This window comes from Myodes glareolus, chromosome 9, assembly GCF_982192425.1.
Source record: "Myodes glareolus chromosome 9, mMyoGla1.1, whole genome shotgun sequence".
Lineage (NCBI taxonomy): Eukaryota > Metazoa > Chordata > Mammalia > Rodentia > Cricetidae > Myodes > Myodes glareolus.
This window is the reverse complement of record NC_142034.1, coordinates 69833182-69856625: the sequence shown is the minus strand read 5'-3', so window position 1 is coordinate 69856625 and position 23444 is coordinate 69833182. Positions and strand designations below refer to the sequence as shown.

Genomic DNA, 23444 nt, shown 5'->3' with positions numbered 1-23444 from the left:
CAGTTAAGAGCTAACCTATTCCCAATAGAGGCTACTATTGGTTATCTCATGGTCTAAACATAAAGGTATTTACAATAAAAATAAGCTAACAGGATGCTTATACATGGAAAAGATAAAAGAGACCCTCTGTCTAAAATCTCTCAATACTAACTCCAGCATCATAGCAATCTAAATTTTGTTAGATGCTCTAAGCATCAACTTAATGGTGATTATGATTGCTGTGGAATAATCCTTCCGTACACTGTGAATATGTATTACTCTCATTGGTTAAGCTCACAGACTGGTAGTCAGGCAGGATAGCCAGACACAGAGGACTCTGAAAAGAAGGGTGGGGCGGAGTCTGGAGACGTGAGCAGACATAAAGGAAACAGAATGTGTAAAAAATGAGGTAACAAGCCATGAGCCTGTGCCAGAGGGTAAATAAGAAATATGGGTTAATTTAAATGTAAGAGTTAGCTAATAAGTAACAAGCCTGCGCTATCAGCCGAGTATGAGTAATATTAAGCCTCTGAGTGTTTATTTGGGAACTGGCAGGCAGGAGAGAAATGTTCATATGATAAATAGCTCTACATGCTCTCCTCAATTTTGTGTAGGACTCTTTAACTGATTATATAGAAGTTATGATCTTTATATGTTGTTTTCAAATGTGGTCTTTTAATTGTAAAGATCTGATCATTTATAAATAGAGATACTTTTGACTTATTCCCTAGTCATATCCCTTTATTTCTCTTAATGCCCCCTCTCTCTTGACCCTCTAATACAGGGTCTGTGTGGACCAGGATGACCTTGAACTCACAAGAGATCCTGCCTCTGCCTCCTGGATGCTGGGATTAAAGGTATGTGCCACCATCCCAGCTTTATTATATTCACCCCCCAACATTTATCTAATTTTGTTGATATGTATTTCATTATTAGGCAATCTTGTTATCTTTTTGTGTATATTGTATGTAACTACATGCAAATGAGTGTGGGTGCCAAGGAGGTCAGAAGGTGGCATTGGATTCCCCCAGAACTGCAGCTGCAGACAATTGTGAACCACCATGTGGGTGCTGGAAACGACTCTCACTCACCACTTTAGGTCACTTGGTGACAGCTGGAACTGGAGTTTATCCTGGTTTTACTTTTTAAAATCAGATTGTGAGGGAGGCGTGGGTGTAGAATGGTGTTCTTTGGAGGTCAGAGGGCAGGAATTCACTCTCAGATCTACTATCTGGATCCCGGGGCTCACTCTCAGAACATCAGCTATACCCGCTGTGCCATTTTGCCACTGAAATACCTTTATTTGAAGTGAACTCTTTCAGTGTCTTAGGACATAAGAGGACAAGTTATCAAAGCTTGTTAACAAATATTTCTTTAAAAAAATCTTCTGACTTTCTTATTTAAGGAATTCCGTGTGACGGCTCTGAATCCACCTGACCCACCCACCCTTGGCTCCTGCAGGGCTCCCATTAAAATGACACCGTGGACCTGTATCACAGGGCATTTAGCTAGCTTGCTAGTTCCTGCCCATCAGATTCACTGTCACCCTTCCCGAAGCCATGAAGTCAAGGCTTCCATACGGAGTAGGGAAGGTGATGTCATTCCAACAGGATGCTTTGACAGGACTAAGGAGACCCTTTGCCAAAGGTGTGTCACGCCTGATGAGCTCCATGAGTCCAGGTAATGTCTGTCCTCTGACATGTTCTGGCTGGCAATAAGCAACTTACTTACTGTCCCTCAGAAGCTGAGGCAGGAGGATTAGTTGGTGTAGGAGTTTCAGGCCAACCTGGTCTACACAATAAGTTCCAGGCCAGCAAAGACTATGTAGTGAAACCCACCTTAAAAAGATTAAATTATGGACTTTGAACTTTCTTTGGAGCAGAGTCTTGAAGGCTGGCATGAGGCATGAACACAGTTCTCCTGACAGAGGATTTTATGGCCTCACCCAGCTTACATTTATTGTTACTCAACAAAACAAAAATCCTCTTAAAGGAAAGAATGATGAGTTGTCTGTACCCATGGATTGCCACTGAAGAGGTAGTAATGCTGAAAGGTTCTCTCTATATAAGTTCTGGTGAATAAAATTTCATTAAAAGAAAGGAAAAATCCAAACCAGGACTAAAAGAAAACATTTATTGAATCAAAATCAATACTTTCTTTTTAATATCTACAAGCCAACAGTGAGCTCACTTTATTCAAGAATGAACACAATGTACAAAAAAAGTATGCTTCTATTATAAAAATACGTCCATCTTCTCTTCCGGTGCTGAGCAGAAGTCACTGAACACATCGAGGCCGCTCTACATCAACCACGGGGAAGCTAACGGACAAAAACTTCCCAGGCCCACTGGAGAAGCTGCGCCCAGCACGTTGTTGCTACCAGAATCCACGTGGTGCAACCTGCTGTTTTTCTTGCTTACAAGTTGTTACCATGTATTTCAGAAAAGTATTAACAATATAATAAATTCTGGGTACAAAATCCTATTAGCTCCAATTTAAAAATGAGATGCATTACTATGAGGGAACAAATGAGTTCCCAAGGTTTACAATCCCATGTAGGGAGGTGGGAAGGTTGCCTCCCTGCATCCTTGCCAGCATCCTTAAGCCTCCATAAAAATACATCATGTACGAGGTTAGTTACCGTGTACATTTTCTTGACTTTACTGGAACCTTCCAGGGCACCTGGCTGGTGCACTGTGTACAGTGTCACTGTGGTGAGGAGAGGTCTGAGGCAGCTGCAGGACCGGCACAGGCTCTGCAGCCTTTGGCTTATTAATGACTGGCCTTGGAGCAGCAGAGTGATGGGGGAGGGGACAATGGCTCCCTGTGCTGTCCCATCCGTCAGTGCTGAAGATGCCAAGAAATCCCTGTCTATCCTACAGAAAGTTTGCACACAGCAGTGCCCTAGCAGGAGCCTCGCCCTGGCTAAGCGGAATGACAGACTCAAGAGTGCAGTGTCCACGTGGTGAGTTAAAGACAACAGTGAACTAAATGTTTCTCCTTGGCAGGTTCTCTCTGTGCTCGGGACTGATACCTATGAATGGGAAGAATAGAAAAATCAAAGGATCAGGTCATCCAGTGTCCCACCCTACTGTAAGTTAAGTTCAGGAGAAATGGAGGAGAAATGTGTCAGCTTTGCCTGAACTGGCCTCCTCTCTCTTCAGGCAGCACTTTCAGGACAGGACAGATGAAGGCAGAAGGTAGAAATGATCACAGTTTCTAGACAAGGACCTAACTGCCTTCAGCACTCTGATTTCAGCATCTTCTGAATGCATGCTCAGCTATCAAAGGCAGTTAGATAGAACATGGGCCACAGGGCCCAGCTACCTACACTTAACTGGGAAGAGGGACAGAACAGGACCTGAGCAAAGGCCTCTTGCGAACCACAGAAAGTCACCGTGACGGCTGCTCACTGTCAGTGAATCAGCAAGGCAGCAGGTTGCTGTTGGAAGCTGCCATTGCCTCCCTAGTAAGTGGAACACTGGAAGGCCAAGGGCTCTGCAAGTCAAAGCTGGTCGCAGAGGCCAGAATTTAAACAGAAACAGACAGTACACACAGAGTGAAGAGCTAACAGGACAAAGATGCCGAGAAACTGGATGGGCTTCACCACAACACTCAGATACACAACTATCTGTTCACAATCACAGGTCCTTACACACCAAATAAATACACCGAACATTTACAGCCACGCGACTGCCTTTGGAACACAGGCTTCTATCACTGCTCTAATGAGACCAGACCCCAGGTGTGATTATCTATAAAGAGCATCCTCGGGCCAGTCTGGCATCCCGTGGGGTCCCCGCTGAGCAGCACCACGGAGTATGCGGACACGCGCTCAAGTCTCCAACAGACGAAAAGGACTACTGTGCTTGTGGGCCTCACACCTTCAAAATATCCATAAATAGTGGCGGCAACTACAGGCCTCTGCTCACCAGTGAAACCATAAGGCGGAGGGGCTGGAGGCGCAATGAAAAGGTTTAAAATGGGAAAATTATAAAACAGTGCTAGCAGTCACAAAAAGACCATGCTAAGATCCGATCTATGTCGATTAAACATTGAAAATTCAGCTACGATCCAAAGAACTCTGTCCAAGTCCAGGCATGCAGGCCGCTGACAGCAAGGCGGGTCGCTGACGCCGCCTTCCTCGGAGCAGGAACGTCTTGCTGGAGATCACAGGGGGAACAGTTGCCGCCACACTTCTTTTTTATAATTAAAATAAAGGAAATCCAATCACAAGACAAAAATATTATAGAACCGTGGACAGAGAAAATACAGAAATTCTGACCTATAAAAGAAAAATTCAGATTATTACTTTTTGAGTTTTGGTTTGTTTGTTTTATACACAGGGTCCCCCTCTATAGCCAGGCTGGTCTTGAACTCACAGAAATCTCTCACGTGCTGGGATTAAAGGCATGCGCCATCTGGCCAAAATTTAAAATTATTTTTACCCTCTTAGGTAAATCCTTCTTTTATGTAGTCTTTTTATTTTTCATGAGAAGCTTATAATAAAATGAGGCTGGCATACACAGTATTGTGTCACAGAGACACAGGCTGAAGCCTCCTCTCCCCAGATGCTGCCTGCTCCTCAGGGCCTTCCGGTAGGACAAAGTCAGACATCTAAACCTAAAATGGAGCATGAGCCCAGGCCACAAAAATCATCCGACTAAGTTAGCATTTTTTAAATCTCAAGACTTAACTAAGGCTCGCCTCAGTTCTGAGGTACTCACAGGTGATAGGACCAGGGCTATCCTGCCTTCGTGTCCACGAGCTGCATCTGCACGCTGGCAGGCATGCCACCTCCGTAGCCTCCCTTGGATTGCATCTGATTCTGAATGGAGCTGACCTAAAACAGAAAGGGACAAAAGAGAGGCTCAGCAGGACCAGGCGGTCAAGGGAGTGATCTCCCCCCTGTCTCCAGGACATGTATGCAGGGAAAGTACAGACACCTCAGCTTTTCCCACCAGAGTGCAAATGGTGAGGCCAGCATGGAATGATTTGTTGTTGCTTGGGTTTTTTTCTGTTTGTTTTTGTTTTCCACCAAGCAAGGTCTCCTGTAGCCCAAGCTGGCCTTGAACTTGTGGTCGGACTGACTCAGCCTCCCGAATGTACCACTTCATTCTGATGCAGAACCCTAGTAGATTGGCATCTTAGTCACCTTCATTTCATCAAAGACACACTACAGGCATTTTCACTTTTTAACCCTGTCAGCCCCTGCTCTGTGGTGAAACCAGAGTCATGTTCTCGTGGACTGCACGGTATTGGAGCAAATGCACATGCCATCTTTTAGTTTGTCACCACCATTTCAGCCAAGTTCCTCTAAATTAGAAACATTTTGGAAGCAGAGAGTCAGGTCACCCTGCTGGAAGGAGGAACCCAAGCAGGAAGTTTGGAGGTGATGTCCACTGATGACCCCAGAATGGTGGGGACCATGAAAGTTACTTCCCAGAGCTGAGACTTAGGGGAAGCACTGTGTATTCCTGGACCATGTTCATAAATCAGTTTACTGAGTGCTACTGAGCACTTACTGGGGCATAAGGGAAACATGGACCCTTTTCTCTAGGTATCCTAAATCAATATTTCATGTTTAAGGAAAGTAATGAGGCTTGCCTAGGTTATTTCTGGAGTAACAGGTTTAAATACAGTAGAAGAGAACATATGGGTGCTTCAGGACTCCGCCTTACAGGTCCCACTTCCATTACTCGGGGGCACAGACTTCCATTGAGCACCTCACCCCAACAGCACTGCACACCTGTATTCACCACTGTCCCTCAGCCCCTTAGCAGTCTGTAGCCGACATGCGCACAGGCTCTCTAGATGTCCGAGGCCCACCTGCTCAAGACTTGCAAACTCATAAAGCACGCAAGTCTAAGAAGAAAAAGATGTGTTTCCTCAAGCAAAGCAATTCTGCGGTGTCAAACTGAAGGGTCAGGATCTCTTAATAATCAACGTGTCAGTGCTGAGAGCAGTCACACGACTGCAGGTGTTACCTACTGTGTTTTAAAACTACTGCTAAAGGCTCACAGAACTCTGCAGCAAGAAGTTAAAATTAAAAAGTAAGTTTGCAGGGGCTGGAGAGATGGCTCAGAGGTTAAGAGCACTGGCTGCTCTTCCAAAGGTCCTGAGTTCAATTCCCAGCAACCACATGGTGGCTCACAACCATCTGTAATGAGGTCTGGTGCCCTCTTCTGGCCTGCAGGCATACAGAATATTGTATACAAAATAAATAAATAAATATTTTTTTTTAAAAAAAAGTAAGTTTGCAGGTAGGGCAGTCCATACCTGCAAACACAGCACCAACACATCAAAAGTAAGTAAATCAGAGCTGGTCGGAAGGCTCAGGGGTTAAGAGCACTGGTCCAGAGGACCCAGGTTCAATTCCTAGCACCTACATGGCAGTTCATGCCTGTTTGTAACTTTCATTCCAGGATCTGACACCCTCATATAGACATACATGCAGGCAAAACACCAATGCATAGAAAATAAAAATATATTTTCATATATACATAAAATTTTTGTATATAATATATGCATACATTTACATATATTTATGTGTATATTTATATATGTTTATTTAAGTAAGTCAATAAAGCAGACTTGAGAAGAGCCATGTGTTCAGTGGGTCCGTCAGTGATGCAGTGCAGGTCAGGGAGGCACCTGTACACAGGAGCCTGCTCCAGTCTCAGAACACAGATGGGGTGGGAATGTCTCTCTGGGTAAATAACATCTCTATTCATGGTTCTGTCTTATTGTCGCTACTCATACAAGAAAACACAGTTTCTCTCACAGTCAGGTTTATCAAGTGGGAACTGTCAGTAAGAATTCAGCATTCTGCAGGAAAACAGCAGGCTCATTCAGTGAAACCACTACCAAAAAGGGACATAGTGGCTCTACAGAAAGAACATCAGTCCCAGAGAAGACTCCAGTGGCTTGCAGAGCGGACCCTGCCGCCACCTGATGCTGTCAGCAAGAGGCTCCACCTGAGCTGGAGCAAGCAGTAGACCTAAGGACGCTTTCCAACAGCAGGGTGCTGAAAAAAACAAGGGTTACCAAACACCACAGCTAGATTTAATCAAATGAAGTGGCTAAGTAATGTGTTAGCATCCACACGGCCTGAGGCAGCAATCCAAGTTCAAGACCAGCTCAGTCTCCATTTCTAGAATCTGTCTCAAAAAAGACCAACTCTGAAGTGAGGATACTTATTGGTGAGAAAGATAATACTGAGCATCTGATAAATATGCATACCACCCAGAGAGGATCACAGCCCTGTGCTCTTTCCTCCCTGCTATCCAGCACATGGGCAGCTGTCCCTCTCTGGACACTGTGACACTCAACAAGGCAGTCAGCAAAACAAGGCCTTCCACAGACTGAAAACAGGAGCGACAAACAGCTCCCTTGTTTTCTAGTCACTGAGGGACAAGGGGTTTGCATGTACCAGACACTCATTACCCACTCTATGCCCAGTTCTGTTGATCCTGGCTGGGAAGTTTGAACACAGTTGTGACAGACCAAAAGAAAATGGCCTCCATAGGCTCACAGAGACTGGCACTATTAGGAAGTGTATCACTGGGAGTGGGCTTTGAGGTCTCGGATCAAGCCAGTACCACGTCTGCCTGCATGCTGCCTGCCATGATGATAATGGACTGAACCTCTGAACTGTAAGCTAAACCACAATTAAATGTTTTCCTTTATAAAAGTTGTCATGGTTATGGTGTCTCTTTGCAGCAACAGAAACCCTAAGTAAGATAACATCTAATTCTGCTTCTAAAACACTGTCAGTTCAGTAACACTGGGGGTCCTCCTTGGTACCCTTAGATGAACACTACAGAAGAGTCCAGATGAGAGAACTGATCTACTCGGGCATGCACTAAATCTATGTATACAGCAGTTCTCCATCATTTCAGGTACTATATAACCAAGGGCCCGACATGGCAAATATCTGCTGCCCTGAAGAGATGTGTGCAAATCCTAACTATCTGCTTAGCAGGAAAGACCTCCACCAAAGAAGCCAACAGCTCCAGCGTTCTAACATCTTCCTTCAGGGAAAACTGACATTTTATGGAGTAAATGTAGGGCTAGAACAGAGCAAGCAAGATGTGACTGCCTTGCCAAAAAAGGTTCCAAGCCACATGGCTAACATTGACAAGAATAATGGGCTAATATAAGTTATAAGAGTTAATAAGAAGCCTGCGCTAATGGGCCAATCAGTTTATAGTTTTTAAAAAAAGTGAGGCTGGAGAGATGGCTCAGTGGTTAAGGGTGATGTAGTTCTTGCAAAGGACTCGAGCTCTGCTCCAAGGACCCAACCATGTCAGGTGACTTACTGCAACTCCAGCTCCAGGGGATCACACTCTCTCCTCCCGGCCTCTGCTCATGTATGACACATGCATACAAACACATACACAATAACTAAATCTTTAAAAAAGTATGCAAAAAACAGTTCACAACAAAAGGGTAAATATTAATTAATATTTACTTATTTGGTTTTTAGAGACAGAGTCTCTATGCAGCCCTGGCTGTCCTGGAATTCACTATGTAGACCAGGCTGGATTTGAACTCAGAGATCCTCCTTCTGAGCACTGGGATTAAACACTGTGCCTGGCTTAAATACTGATTTCAAAGCTCACCTGGGAGTCCCATGGTGCAATAAGAACCAATCATTAACTAACCCATTCCAAATCTAAGATTTATGTTCACACTGAATGTGGCTGTTCCTGCATGACGTAGCCTGACTTTTGCATATCAGCCACCACATTTCCCATGAATATTCAGTCATCTGTATTCTATTTAGTAGCATATTTAATACTGTGTACAAACAACTGCTAAATGACTAGATGATATTGCTTAGGAAGCGACGGCGGGAAAGGTCTGTGCAGACAGTTTTGTTTTCAATCTGAGTGGCATAATCTAGTTCCGAACTCACTTGACATGATGTTATTAAAAGGGGCACAAGTATAAAAAAATCATTTCAAAGGTTTGAGTCTGTCAAGACAGTTCCACTGGATCATGTCCCACCAAAACACTTACTGAGTTCATCCCACTAAACAGGTCTCCGGATCCTACATGAGCTGTGTGCACAAAGTTGGTTGGCTCTCCAATCATACTTCGGTCAATTCGTCGTCGCCTTTTCTAAAATATGAGAAATAATATATTAAGAAAATGGTCTTCCACAACAGTCTGAAAATCTAATCCTCATACTTTGAATTTCTCTCTTAAGGATGAGTAGTCAAGATGGCTTAACCAAGCTTGTCATGCACGTCACAAAACCTGTGTATGGAATCCGTGGTGGAGAGAACCAAATCCCAAAGGCTGCCCTTTGACTCCCAGTGATGCTGCAATGTACGCAGCTACACAAGTACAGCTTTATCTGAAGAAGCATCTAGAAACGTTAGCATAGAGCAGTAGGCAATAAGCTTACTTACTAATAATATTATTATATTATTAATATGTCTATTAATAATATAATAAGGTAATTATTAGTATATACATATATTGATAATATAATAACATGGTAACATGTACCTGTAACCCCAACACTGAGTAGGCTGAGGCAAAAGGACCTTTGGTTTGAGGCCAGCCTGGGCTACGTTATGAGATCTTTTCAAAAACAAATTAAAAAAAAAAGTTGTTTTTTTTGTTGTTGTTTTTGTTTGTTTTTTTAAGGCAGGGTCTCTTGTGGCCCAGATGGACCTTCAGCTCCTGACCTGCCTTTCTCCCAGATTCTGAGATTAAAGGCATTCACTGCCATGACTAGTTGAAATAACAGATGTTTGAGAAAGTATTTTATCTGTCTGACACACCATACATATAAACACCAAACATCATATAACACCACTGATATGTATGTTTGTCAGAAATAATTTATACAACAAATGTAAAATTACCCTCATCATTAACAAAATGTGTGATTTGACAAAAGTGCTCTGGACTTTAAACACAACTTTCCAGCTCTGTAACAAGTTGGTTATACTCTGGCGTCATTACTTGGGTTGTACCATAACCCTTCCACACTGGAATAAGTCTGTCATTCAGCTGGCCTGCGGGTGAGGGTCAACGTTAGTTCTGGTCCATTTACTGCACGGTGACTGACGCCATGCCCAAACTCAACACGGCTGGGGCTTGCCTCCTAATATCTGACAACTCCATTTCAGTTCTGTGACAGGGTCTCATCTACACAGTAGAAGCTTGTCTAGAAGTCACTGTGCTCGTGCTGAGATTACAGGTGTCACCACTCTTGGCTGGAGTGCTGGACGGCTTCCCAGTGAGCAGCCAAGCTGACACCCACTCCCTGCATCGGGACTGCCCCTTCCCCGCTGCTCATCTGAGGTTTGCACAGATCCCGCAGATAGGACGCTAAGAGCAGCTACCACTGTAGCGGGGTCACTGTCCTCACAGCAGCCTGCTCACACTTCTTCTCTGTGTAGCCCTGGCTGTCCTCGAACTTACTCTATAGACCAGGCTGACCTCAAATTCAAGAGATCCGCCTGCCTCTGCCTCCCGAGTGCCATGATTAAAGGCACACGTCACCACGGCACGGCGACCCACTAAAATTAGAGGTGTTTACATGAGCATGGATGTAGGTAGGTTCCTTTTAGAGTGTCTTTTTGTTCTATTTTATTCTTTGAAAATTTAATAAGTATATAAACAGAATTTATAGACACCATCCTTTATTTCTCTTTCAGTCTCTACCTTAGATTTTTATTTATTTTGAGACAAGGTTTCTTCACACAGCACTGCCTGGCTGTGCTGGAACACTATGTATTCCAGGCTGACCCCACGTTCACAGAGATACACCTGCCTCCTGAGTTTTGGGATCAAAGGCTCATGCCCCCAAGTCTAGTGTAACTTCGTTTTTGAGACTCTCTCTCCCTCTCTCTCTCTTTCTCTCTCTCTCACTGGACCTGGAGCTCACTGACTGACTAAATTGGCTGGTCAGCAAGCTTCAGGGATCTTCTCCATTCTCTTCAAGGATCTTCTCCATTCTTTCCCTGGGTTTACAGATATGCATGGCTTTTTATGTGTGTGTTGGGAATCCAAACATAGATAATTAGGCTGGAGAGATGACTCAGTAGTTAAAAGCACTGGTTGATCTTGCAGAGGACCTGGGTTCCATTCCCAGCACCCACGCAATGGCTCATAGCTCTCTGTAATTCCAGTTTCAGGATCTCCAACACCCTCTTCTGACCTCAGGAACCTGCACACACACAAGATGCAAGTCACACATGCAGACAACCCCACACACTCACATACACATACAAAACAATTCAACATCCAGACCTAAAGGCTCCTCCGCACAGCAAGCGCTCCAAGTCTTACTTAACAAGTAGAGGCCTTGGCCTCCTCACCGACTGCAGCTCCAGAGTCAGAGCTGCCCTCCCTCTCAGCAGGAGCAGCAGTGAGAGCAGTAGTCACTGTCACTGCTCTAGGGAGGCCTGTGCCAGGGCGCACCTGTGGGGACTGAGGACGACTGTGGAGTCTGTTCTCTCCTACCTCCTAACGGGTTCTGGGCCTTCAACTCAGGGCACTGGGCCCGCATGGCAAGCACCTTGGCCCACTAAGCCGTTTTTCCCTTGGTCCTTACGATGGTTTTTCAGGAGCTCACTCTCAGATGTCACTGGTATGTACTAAGCGTCTGTGAGTACCTGCAGAGCAGCCTTTAACACGGTGGGGCCACACGCTCACCTGTCTTTTTCTGTATTGTTAGACAGGTCTCGCCTGAGTCCTGACAATCCTGGAACTCCTTATGTACACAGGGCCCCAAACTGTGCCTCCCAAACGCTGGGATTAAAGTGTGTGTCACCACACCCAGGTCATTTGTGCTTTATTTCTCTAAATTTAACCTCCAGGCCTGTAGTATAAGTGTCCTTACTCGAGATTTAGATTTAAAAGATAACAGAAAGCCAAGAGAGGGACCAGACCCCATATCTACACTTGGCTCACCCAATTTCAGTTTGTCTGTCTGCACCACCACGCTCACCCTACTTCCCTCCCACTGTTCCTATTTGGGGCAATAGAGCATGGTTCTGTAAAAGAGCCTTAGAACCAAAGCAAAAGAGGATATGGAATGGTCTCGTTCCCCTTTTCTTTTTGCTATTAACTATTAAATTTTCATTAAATTTGCCTTCAGAAGCTGTTCTTTCTGGTTCACCCACCTAGACATACTTCAAATCCCGATAAATTTCCCAGCATCTTAAGTGAACCAATTACCAGCAAGGGCAGAGACGGGGGTGTCTAGGTTCTTAACAAACACCATCACAAGGAGAAGAGGGAAGCAGCTGTGTCCCTTGGTGCAGTGGGCCTGTAGGAATGGGGCCTCTCCCAAGGTTTCACAGGAACCACACTTCTAGGAGCAACTGACTCTGTTGTGAGCGCAGCCAGCTAGACAGAGATCTGGTGCTCTGGAGTCACACCTTCCAGGCATCCCTAGGTTCTAGTATCCTGCCCTCAAGACCTTCTCTATGCCCACCAAACACTCACGTGCTTGGAAGGAACCATACATGGCCTCCACCCCCACCAAGTAACTAACTCCAGCTGCTGGGTGACTAAGGCACTGGGAGGAAGCTCAGTGTCCTCCAGAACATTCGAGTCCTAAGACAGGATGCAGACACTCCACAGGGGCACTAGCATACAATGTGAAGGTGGGAAGCTGCCAGCACACTCTTTTCACAAAGGCACATGGCTGTCCACGGAGTCCTAGGATGTGAGGGCGCAGGAGGCGATGAAGAAGGAGGGGAGCACACAGGAGCCCACACCAGTCAACACAAGCAAGCATAGCCATCCTCTTAAGAGTCTTTCCCTGTTCCTTCTCCCACGCAGTCACTGATCCACGGTCAGCACGTGTCTCTGGATGGTTCCCTGTGGCTCACGGAAAAGGACTCCTATGGTGTGAGCTTCCCTTGGCTCCCTGCAGTTATCTTGGGAGCGGCAACTGTCACAGCATATACCAATTAATGTATATGACAATTAATGTCACTCCTTAATCACAGGATTCTGAGATAGCTTATACTGCATCAAACAAAAATAAATCTGAACTCCTTAGTACCATCATATCTCAGCTGACTTTCCCCATTGTGCACAGAGTGTATGAAGAACTACGTTTTTACAGTTGTACAGAGCCCACGACGGCAAAGCTCACAGGTGGCAGGACCTTCTATGTTTACTCCAAAGTACTCCATTACTGACGCTCTATGATGTAATGATGCAGAAAGTCCAGGGAAAGACTTTTGCCTGATCACCTCTACTCTAGGCAAAACTGTTCACGTTTGTGCCTCTGACCTCTGACCTCACGCAGAATGAAAAGCATTTTGAGGACGGCAGGGATTACTTGGATGGCTGGCAGCTAACCAAGTGTTCTGTAAGAGTGAAGTGTTCCAGGAAGCACAGTGACTCTACTCAAAGCCTACACAGCGGGGCTGAGAGCGCCCTCTCAAGCTTCCTGTTTTGCTTTGCTGAGGCCCAGCTCTGGAATTCCCCTGGCTGCTGACACTCCATCTGTGTTTGTCTTGAATTTTTAAAACTCTGCACTTTGAAAAGTGTGCTGTTCCTTAGGGGGAAAAAAAGTTCATTTTATGCCTGAAAAATATTGAGGTTGATGGCTGACAGGGGGAGGGGATCCTTCTGTGTAGCCCTGGCTCCCCTGGAATTTGCAATCCTCCTGCCTCAGCCTCCTCAGTACACCTGACTTTGTAGTTAGGAGATTTATACTGGTTGCGGCAGCTCCACCCTGCCTCACGTCTCTAGATCCTTATAGCAAAGAAAATCTCTCCCCCCATTGCCAGGTTTTCCTTTTAGAAGGTGAGCATGATGAAGTTGCTCCTCTCTTAACAGAAACATCCAAGCTGTCCTCTTTCCTGTGAAGAGAGCTAGGCCCTCAGCTGGGATTTGTTGTGCATATTTTCTTTAGTGACTAATTACTAACTGGACAAACCAGGCTGGCCTTAAACCTGTGCGGCCTCTCCCTACTCCCACCTTTGGGAGCAGGAGAATGTTCTTACTATGTGTTAATATTACAGATGGAAAGATTCATTAAAAATATTTTTAATGATGTATGTTTGTATATACATGTATTTATTTATACACATGTGTAAACAAGTACCCAGAGGACAGAAGAAGATGTGAGATCATGTGGAACTGGGTTACAGGTCATCCATCGTGACTGCCCAACTTGGGTGGTAGGAACTGAACTCAGATCCTCTAAAAGACTATCCAGTACTCTTAATTAAATCAATGTATTATTAATTCTGGATAAGTAAAAACTCTAACAATCTTCAGTTACAGAAAATGTATGCCATAAGTATTTCATCCTAAACTTTATCAGCCTATTACTCTTTTTTTTTTCTTTTTTCAAAACAGAATTTCTCTGGGTAGCCTTGGCTGTCCTGGAACTCACCTTATAGACCAGGTTGGCCTCAAACTCAGAGATGCACTTGCCTCTGCCTCTGAGTGCTGGGAATAAAGGTGTGCGCCACCACCTGGCCCTGTTACTGATTTAAAAGGAATGAAATGGAAGTTTTTTGCTTATGTATCAAAGTCACATGAGAGTCAGAAACCGACCACAGTAACCTCAAAGGCCTGATTCTCCATTCTTGCAGGTTCACAAAATTCAAGAATTAAAAAAAAAAATTAATTCCATACTATTGGTGTTGGAGAAGCAACTTCACTTTGGTCATTTACAAATTCACAACCAAGAAAGGCGAAGTCTTTCATGCCCTCACACAACAGAACTTGTAACTGCAGACTGTTTTTTTCCTAAACACAACAATCTCCCAGATGTGGTCAGATGATTTATAAACAATAAGGTCTTTTGAGCAATGTTTTACTCATGAAAGCTGCCAGTTAGCATGAGCTCTTCACGCGGCCTGCAGATAGAGGACCACGGTATGACGTCAGGCAACCGGGATAGGCACAGGGAAGTAAAGCTGGCACGTATTTGCCAACTTGTTTTCTTAATTATTTGAAAACAAAGTTGTGTTTCTTCTCATTCACCAAAAAGGGTTTTCTGACTTTTCTTTTCATGGTAATTGTTTGTGGCAGCAGACAGTACAGCCACGGTGTGGCCACACATACCTGTAATACCAGTGCTTGGGGGATGAAACAGGAAGAATCCAGGTTCCAGAACAGTCTAAGATACACATAAGCCCCGACTTGTCCCACACTTCCCCAAGGTGACTCTGTCTCTGAATTGTGCACTCAAGCCTACAGCATGGACTACACCTACCTCAGGGGTACTAAAAGTTTTCTGGTGAGATAGAGGAGGAAAATACAAAAAAACTATTTTTATTTTTCATTATTTTTAAAGATTTAAATCCTACTAATGTTTAGTATACAAGTTGCCATGAGGCTATTAAGTGCATTGATTTCTTCAAAAGTTACTAAAAAACAAAAAGTGTTGCATTAGATTAATACTTAACCACATTTGAAACAAAATCTACCAATGAAAGATGCACAGCACAGCTTTGCAAGATAGACCCCACTCACAGACACATGCCTTTCAAAATGCCAGAATGGCTGATCATGGTAGTTTGAATAAGAATGGCCCCAATAGATTCATATACATATTTGAATATGTAGTTATCAGGGAGTGGTGGCTATTGGAGAAGGACTAGGAGAGGCCTTGTTGGAGCAAGTGTGTGGGGAAGCAGAGGGTCATGCCTTTGAGACACGGAGATTTCAGCCTTTGAGATTTTGAGATTTCAAAAGCCCATGCTAGACCTAGTTCTCTCATTCCCTTAGACTCTCTCAGTGACTCTCTTTGTCTCTCTCTCCCTGCCTGAGGAGCAGGATGTTGCTCTCAGATACTGCTCCAGGGTCATGCATGCTGCCATGCTTCCTGCCATGATGGCAATGAACCATCATATGACCAAGTCTGTAAGCAAGCCGCCAATTAAATGCTTTCCTTTATAAAAGGCGGTCTTTGTCACATTGTCTCTTCACAGCAACAGAATGGTGACAAAGACACTGACTTTATGCTGCATATGTTATGAACAAAAGTATGGAAGAATTGAACTGGGGATTTTATTTCAAGAAATTTCTAATTTGTTATGAAATTCATAACCTAATAGTCAAATGAGTCAGTATTATGCATATTGAAATTTGACAGCACAAGACTAAAACTCAATATAAGACTGTAACATTCATTCAGTGAGACCCTGTGTCAAAGGAAAAAAGCAGATGGAGAACTGAGGAAGACACTCAGTGTCAGTCTCTGGCACACAAGCATACACTCACATATGCCTATCTGTGCATAAGGACGGACGGACATACACACACACTGGAGCCGAAAAGCTAAGAAAACTGCTCAGCTGGTCAAGTGCTTGCCTACATGCACAAGGCCCCAGTTGGATCCCCCGCACCACATACAACCAGATTGGTGATGCACAACTGTCACCCAACACTTAGGGAGAGAGGTGAAACCAGGAGATCAGAAACCAAAATCACAGAGTTTAATGTCAGCCTGGTTTAGATGAGACCCTGCCTTTAAATAAACAAGCTCTCACATGAAGACATAAATCCAGTTTCATCAATCTATAAACAATGCAAATCTAACTGAAATCTTAGTCTTTTAGAAACCCTGACAAACCTTGGAATTTGCACAGAAAATTCCACTAAGGCCAAAACATAATATGAGAATAAAAGGACAGATCTGCCCTTCCAGACACCAGGACAACATAAAGTAGGAAAAAGAGACCATGACATCAGCATGATATTGAGCTCATGAAAAGCAGAATGAACAGACTCTAACTCACGCATGATGTGTGGACACAAATGAGTGTTTCCAAATATTTTAGTACCTGCTGCTAACAAAGTCGCTTATGGAGCATGCCTGCACTACACTATGACAGACTTCATACTAAGGGGCAAAGGACTCCCAAATCAGGGACTTAAGTTTGGTGAGGTAGACAGAGCAGGACACAGGAAGGCACTTGTCATCAGTCTCTGGCTCCCACAAGTGTGTACACACATGCTGTCAATAGTCTGTATTCAGAATACTAAAACTACACCTATGAATATGAAATACAGAAAATCACACTGATCAATAAAAACATCAAGGGCTGGAGAGATGGCTCAGAGGTTAAGAGCACTGACTGTTCTTCCAGATGGTCCTGAGTTCAATTCCCAGTGCCCACATGGTGGCTCACAGCCATCTGTAATGAGATCTGGTGCCCTCTTCTGGCCAGCAAGCATACACACAGATAGAACACTGTATACATAATAAATAAATAAATCTTTTAAAAAAAAAATAAAAACATCAAGATGTGCTTAACTTCGTGCTGGAGATGTAGCTCAGTAGGCACAGTGCTAAGTGTATGAGTGCTGACCTGAAATCCTAGCATTAGGGAGGTGGAGGCAGGAAACAGAAACACAAGTCAGCCCTGGGTCTGGTGGCGCATAATTTAATGTCAGCACTCTGGAAACAAGCAGATCTCTATGAGTTCGAGGCCAGCCTGGTCTACATATTGAGTTCCAGGGCAGTCAGGGCTATATAGAGAGACCCTGTCTCAAGAAAAAAAAAAAAAAGTTTAAGGTCATCTTTGGCTATATAATAACTTTGAAGCTAGCCTGGCATACATGAGATGCCTCTTAACATGAAGTTAGCAAGATGGCTCAGTAGGTAAAAACACTTGCTGCCAAGCCTGCCCAGGGACCCACAGGGTAGAAATGGAGAACTGACTCCCACAGTTGCTCTCTGACCTCCACTCGTGTATGGTCTCAGCCCCACAGTGTTCTCAGCTCCCAGCATACTATCTCCGTGGGCATCCTCTCCCTCTGCATTGCCTTTGCTTACTCCAGGCTCTTCTAACTAAACTCCGTCTCATGGATATGGGTGAAGCTTACTCCCCTAAATTCTTGCTTCTCACCTTCTTAGAGGCCATCTCTGGACTTATTTAAATACACACCCCTGTTTCTCCTACATCTCTTTCTTCTTTCCCAGCTTTCCTTTCCCACAAAGCAGTTATCACCATGACATCATAACTACTTATCTATAGAGTAAGCATCTCTCACACCAAAGTGAGTCCCTGGCAGCAGTAATGTCTGTTCACTGGTCCATCAGTACTTGGCTTGTTCAGAAATTCTAGTGCTGTTAAGGTGCTGACACATGGAAACTGAATGAACTACACCATTTGCCACATGAGGAGATATGAAAGGAAAGGCAAGCAGTTTAAACAAACGAGCATTCCCTAAGAACCCATGCCACACCTGAGAAGTCACTAGCATTCCAAAGAATGCTAACCAAAGAACTCACTCCCCGTGAAAGCTGCTGACAACACTTTTTAAACTGCGTTACAAGATGTAAGCGCTCAACTAAAAATCTACAGCCTTAGTGCTCCCTAACAGCAGCTGCAACATCTGTGGCCCAGCTGGAAATACCAGGATGCTGTCATGCTACACAGGGCACTGTGCTAGCATGAGAGACTGCAGAAACTGCCTCCTATTTTCCTTCCTGTACAAGGCTCTTCACTCTGCGCTCATGGAATTTGCAAAAGGAGTGGGAGAGCTGGCATTTGGCACTTTACCCTGCAAATACTTGAGAAAACGCTAATAGGGACCCAGTAACTTTCAGAGGCTATCTTGACACTGGCTACAGTAACAGCAAACACACAGTTCTGTGAAATTTAGAAGGATGCCAGATTACAACTGCTCTTTAAGTGCATGCTTGAAGCCAACAGCAAAGTATTCTTCAACCAGGTGACCACATAGCTTGTTGTATATGTTTTCTCCGATAAAGAAGGCTAAGGGTTTCTGTGAAATAGTTCACACACACACACACACACACACACACACACACACACACACACACACACAGTAACTGGCATGCCAAATGTTACACAAGTCTTTTTGGAAAGAAAATAATCCATTTCCATTGTCCGTCTCTTGTAACTCCAAAGTCTTGGCTCAAACAGCATGCTCAATTTATTATGTACACTCTTAAAACATGGCAACATTGGGTTAAGGACATAGCTCATTGGGTAAAGTGTTTGCCATGTAAGAGTGGGGACTGGAGTTTGGATGCCCAGCACCCCTGTAAGAGTCGGGGGCATGGCAGCCCACCTGTACTTCTAGCCTCCAAAAGCAGAGAAAAGACATCTCTCCAGAAGAAGCTGGTTAGGAAGACTATGTGTCAGTAAGCTCTGGGTATGATAGACAGACCCTGGTGTGTCAATAAGTTCTGGGTTTGACTGACAGACCCTGCCTCCTGTTATGGTGGAAGAACAGCTGAGGATAATTCTTGACATCAACCTTGGGTCTGCACATAGATGCACACATATGTGCAGTTCTAGCAGGCCTAGAACTACATAGATCAGGCTGGCCTCAAAGTCATAGATCTGCCTGCCTGTGTTTCCTAAGTGCTGGGATTAAAGGTATGTGTCACCATGCCCAGCCTAACAATAATCTCTTTAGGGACCCTTGCTTTCATTAAGACCAACAGTGTTGATATGTGCATATATACACGTATGTGCCCTATACATGCACAAAATAAGGACACACATATACACACAAAATGGAAAAAGAACAAAATGTATGGCAATGTGACTTTGCTTCTGGGTTGACTTGTAAGGAGTTTGGGCGTTGCCACTAAAATCACACAAGAAAAGTCTGGTCAAACTGAAATCTACAACTCCCCTTATCCACTGACAATAGGCGAATCAGAGAAAACTATTGCAGTCATCAGAGTTACAAACGCCAGAACAAAAACCTGCATAGCATCCAGCAGCCCTGGAATAGAAAAAGCATGTCATGGGAGAACCCTGAGTTAAACCTCCATTCCCTAGATCCCACTCAAGTCAAGCAAAGGCAGTCAGCTATCAACCTATCAACACTGTGGGTCTAATGAAGGCAAGAGTCCCTAAAGAGATTACTGCTAATCTCTGGGCATGGTGACACATACCTTTAATCCTTGGGAGGCAAAGAAAGGCAGATCTGCGACTTTGAGGCCAGCCTGGTCTATGTAGCAAGTTCCAGGCCAGCCAGAACTATATAATGAGACCATGTGGGGTGAGGGTGGGGTGGAGGGAGGGAGATGGATTAGTGTTCCTCTCAACCTTGGCCAAAGCTTTTCTCTGCAGCAGCAGTAGTTAATGCTTAGACTCATAACTGGTCCAAGTGTTGAGAACTTGTGACTACTGAGTGTTCAGCACTAAATGGGACATCTTTATCAAGCCCTCACATACCCACTGACAAGGCTCAAGGAACATCCTGTAAGGAGAGAAACTGGGCAGTGATGGCGCAAGCCTTTAATCCCAGCACTCAGGGGGCAGAGGTAAGTGGATCTCTGTGAGTTCAAGACAGGTCCAGGACAGTCAGGGACGCGCAAAAAAATAAATAAATAAATAAATAAATAAATAAATAAATAAATAAAACCCTGTCTCGGGGAAAAAAAATTAAAAAGGAAAGAAAGAAAAAAGAAGGAGCAGAAAGAATGTAACAGCTAGAGGGTGAGGCGAGCGCTGAGGAGCGTTGTCTCAGTAGATGACAAGGCCACTGCACTCAGCAGTTCACCGCCGACGTGAGATCAGTCACCATTCCAGGAGGCAACACTAAGGGAGTCTCCCCCACAAAAGACATGACGGGGTGTAAGAGGTGAGAGGAGAGGGTTGGGGACAGATCATTGTCCACATGTATTAAACGGTAGAGAATAAATAGAAGACATTCTGTTTAAAAAAGGATTTCAGAAAGAGAAAATAATTAAATATCCAAAAATAAAGAAGTCAGTCTGCATGCAGGAGCTGATTGACTAGGTGGGTGAAGGTATCTGTCACCAAGTGTAATGACTTGAGTTTGATCCCTGGGACTCACATGGTGGAAGGGAAGAACTGACTTCCACAAGTTGTCCTCTGACCTCCACTTGAGCAGCGAGGCATGCCACCCCCCTTGCCACACACAAAATAAATAAAAATGTAATTAACAGTTTTGAAAAGGAAGGTAGTATTCAGAGATATTTAGTACATAAAAATGTTTCAACTACACTGATATGGGAGTCCCCTCTGTGTGTTGCTTTTCTTGGTTAACGAATAAAGAAACTGCCTTGGCCTGTTGATAGGGCAGAACTTAGGTAGGTGGGGAAGACAGAACTGAATGCTGGGAGAAGGAAAGAGTCAGAGAGATGCCATGGATCTGCTGGAGACAGACACTGAGAATTTTACCCGGTAAGCCACTGCCACATGGCGATATATAGATTAATAGAAATGGGTTAAATTAATATAAGAGTTAGCCAATAAGAAGCTAGAGCTAATGGGCCAAGCAGTGTTTTAATTAATACAGTTTCTATGTGGTTATTTCAGGGCTAAACTAGTCGGGCGGCCAGGATGAACAAGTGGCCTGGCTCTCCTCCAACACTAAATTATTGTTAAACTAATTTCAGTGTTTCCAACTATGTATTACAAAGATAACATACAATTGTTAAAGTCTTATAATAATAACCAATAGGAAAATATAATAGGAAAACAGAATTTAATAACAGAATTAAAGTTCATACAATATCTAGAGCAAACTGAATAGGAAATATACAAATTTAGGTAATGAAATTCACTACTCAACACAATTACTTTACTCAAAACTCTAAAGATGTCAATTCTCACACAACTGGAACCTTAAACTCAGTGTAATATTAAAATGCCTATAGGACTGAGAATCTACACCACACAATACCTTATATAAAATACAAACAACAGGGCTGGGATATAGTTTAGTGGTAGAATACTTTTCCTTGTACTATGGGCAAGGCTCTGAGTGCAGTTAAAGGGATATATCTAGATGATAGATAGATAGATAGATAGATAGATAGATAGATAGATAGATAGATAGTAACATATAAGGAAACATAACCACAATCCACTTTAAAAACAAACATCACTGACAAACACTATGAAAAGACTTTGCCCCTATGAGGTAAGAAAGCATGAAGGAAGAGCAGCAACTACTGAAGGAGGTACCTGCCTGCGCTCAATCTCAGCCCCACCAATAAAGAAAACAAAATTAGCAAAAAAAGTAGTAGAGGCAACTGTGTCAAAAGAACATAACACTGCATTTCTCAAAACTAGACTTATGTATTAACAGATAACAGGTGACATCAAATCGCTAATAAAAGAGTGACTGTTTAATAAAGTGTCTTTAGCTTCCTGATTAGCATGAACAGGTACACCCAACTTGATGCACATCAGTAAATTCACCTTTCATCCATAAAAAAGCTAAGTGTGAAAGGAGAAGACAGCACATAGCTTGTCTACAGAGCACAGAAGTGAAGACCACCTCCCACAAATTTAGCTATAACAAAAGTTAAAATCCAACACACTGATAACACCTGCAATCTGAAAAACATGTCTGAAACAGCAAAAGTTCAAAGACTGATAACTTGATGAGAAAATATATTTTCAAATTTAATCCTCATCATCCTTGTATAGTTATAAAGTTGAATAAAATACAGATTCATTTATTCAATCAACCAGCTAGCAAGTATACACACATTCCCCAAGGACACGAAGGAACATAGTCCAGTCTCTACAGAATTCAGAATGGGCACTGAAAGCCATGGTATAGCACCCTATAACCCAGCCTCCCAAGGATTACAGGATCTGGGCCAGCCTAGACAGCAAGACTCAATCTTAAAACCAAAACCCTGCACCACTGAGCTGTATCCCCAGCCTTTCAGAGATGAATTGATGTGGGCCTCTGCATAAAGGTTAAGAGGCACAAAAAAAGAGCTTCTGTCTTAGGGTTTCTATTGCTGTAATAAAACAACATGACCATAGCAATTGGGGAGAAAAGGGTTATTATCTGCTTACACTTCCACACCACAGTCCACCATCCAAGGAATGCATGGCTAAGAACTTAAGCAGCCAGGAACAGATGCAGAAGTCATGGAGGGGTGCTACTTACTTACTGCCTTGCTCTCCGTGGCTGGCTCGGCCTGCTTTCTGATAGTGCCCAGGACCACCGGCCTAGGGGTGGCACGAACAACCACAGTGGGCTGGGCCCTCCCCATAATTAAGCCACTACCACACAGGCTTGCCTACAGTCTGATCTTATGGAGGCAATCTCTCAGTTGTGGTTTCCTCCTCTCAAATGCCTCCAGCTTGTATCAGGTTGACGTAAGCCAGGCAGCACCCAGTGCCACCTACCACCTGTGTGACTGTGAGCAAAACAATTGGCCCTCCCACAATTGGAAACAAGAGCTGGGATGAAATCAGCAGATGAGTGGAAACGAGCTTGCAGGAGCCTGGCTGCCACACCTCCTCAGCACCACAAATCTGATGTGGTCCTTAACACAGGCCTCCTCTTCCTCCCTGTCCCTCTATCTGTCAGGGCTGTGAAAAGCTTCTCGGGGATGCATAATGGGGCATACAACAGCTCACTGCCCTGCAGGATGGGGTGGTGGGCAGTAGCCCCATGCAGCTCTAACTGCTCTGAAACTCAAGGATCCACCTGCCTCTGCCTCCCAAAATGCTGAGATTAAAGGTGTGTGCCACACC

General features: G+C 44.0%; 1 protein-coding gene across 1 annotated transcript in view; it reads right to left on the bottom strand.

Annotated features, from left to right (window-relative positions):
- Window positions 1-2098: 2098 nt before the first annotated feature.
- Cdc42se2 (CDC42 small effector 2) overlaps window positions 2099-23444 on the bottom strand; it is a 68188-nt gene continuing 46842 nt past the window's right edge. The window contains exons 4-6 of the mRNA XM_048437702.3: window positions 9004-9105; window positions 4707-4822; window positions 2099-4264 (exon numbers count right to left, since the gene is read on the bottom strand). Coding sequence (XP_048293659.1) covers window positions 4724-4822; window positions 9004-9105 — 201 coding nt within the window. The 3' untranslated portion in view covers window positions 2099-4264; window positions 4707-4723. The remainder of the gene's footprint in view (window positions 4265-4706; window positions 4823-9003; window positions 9106-23444) is intronic.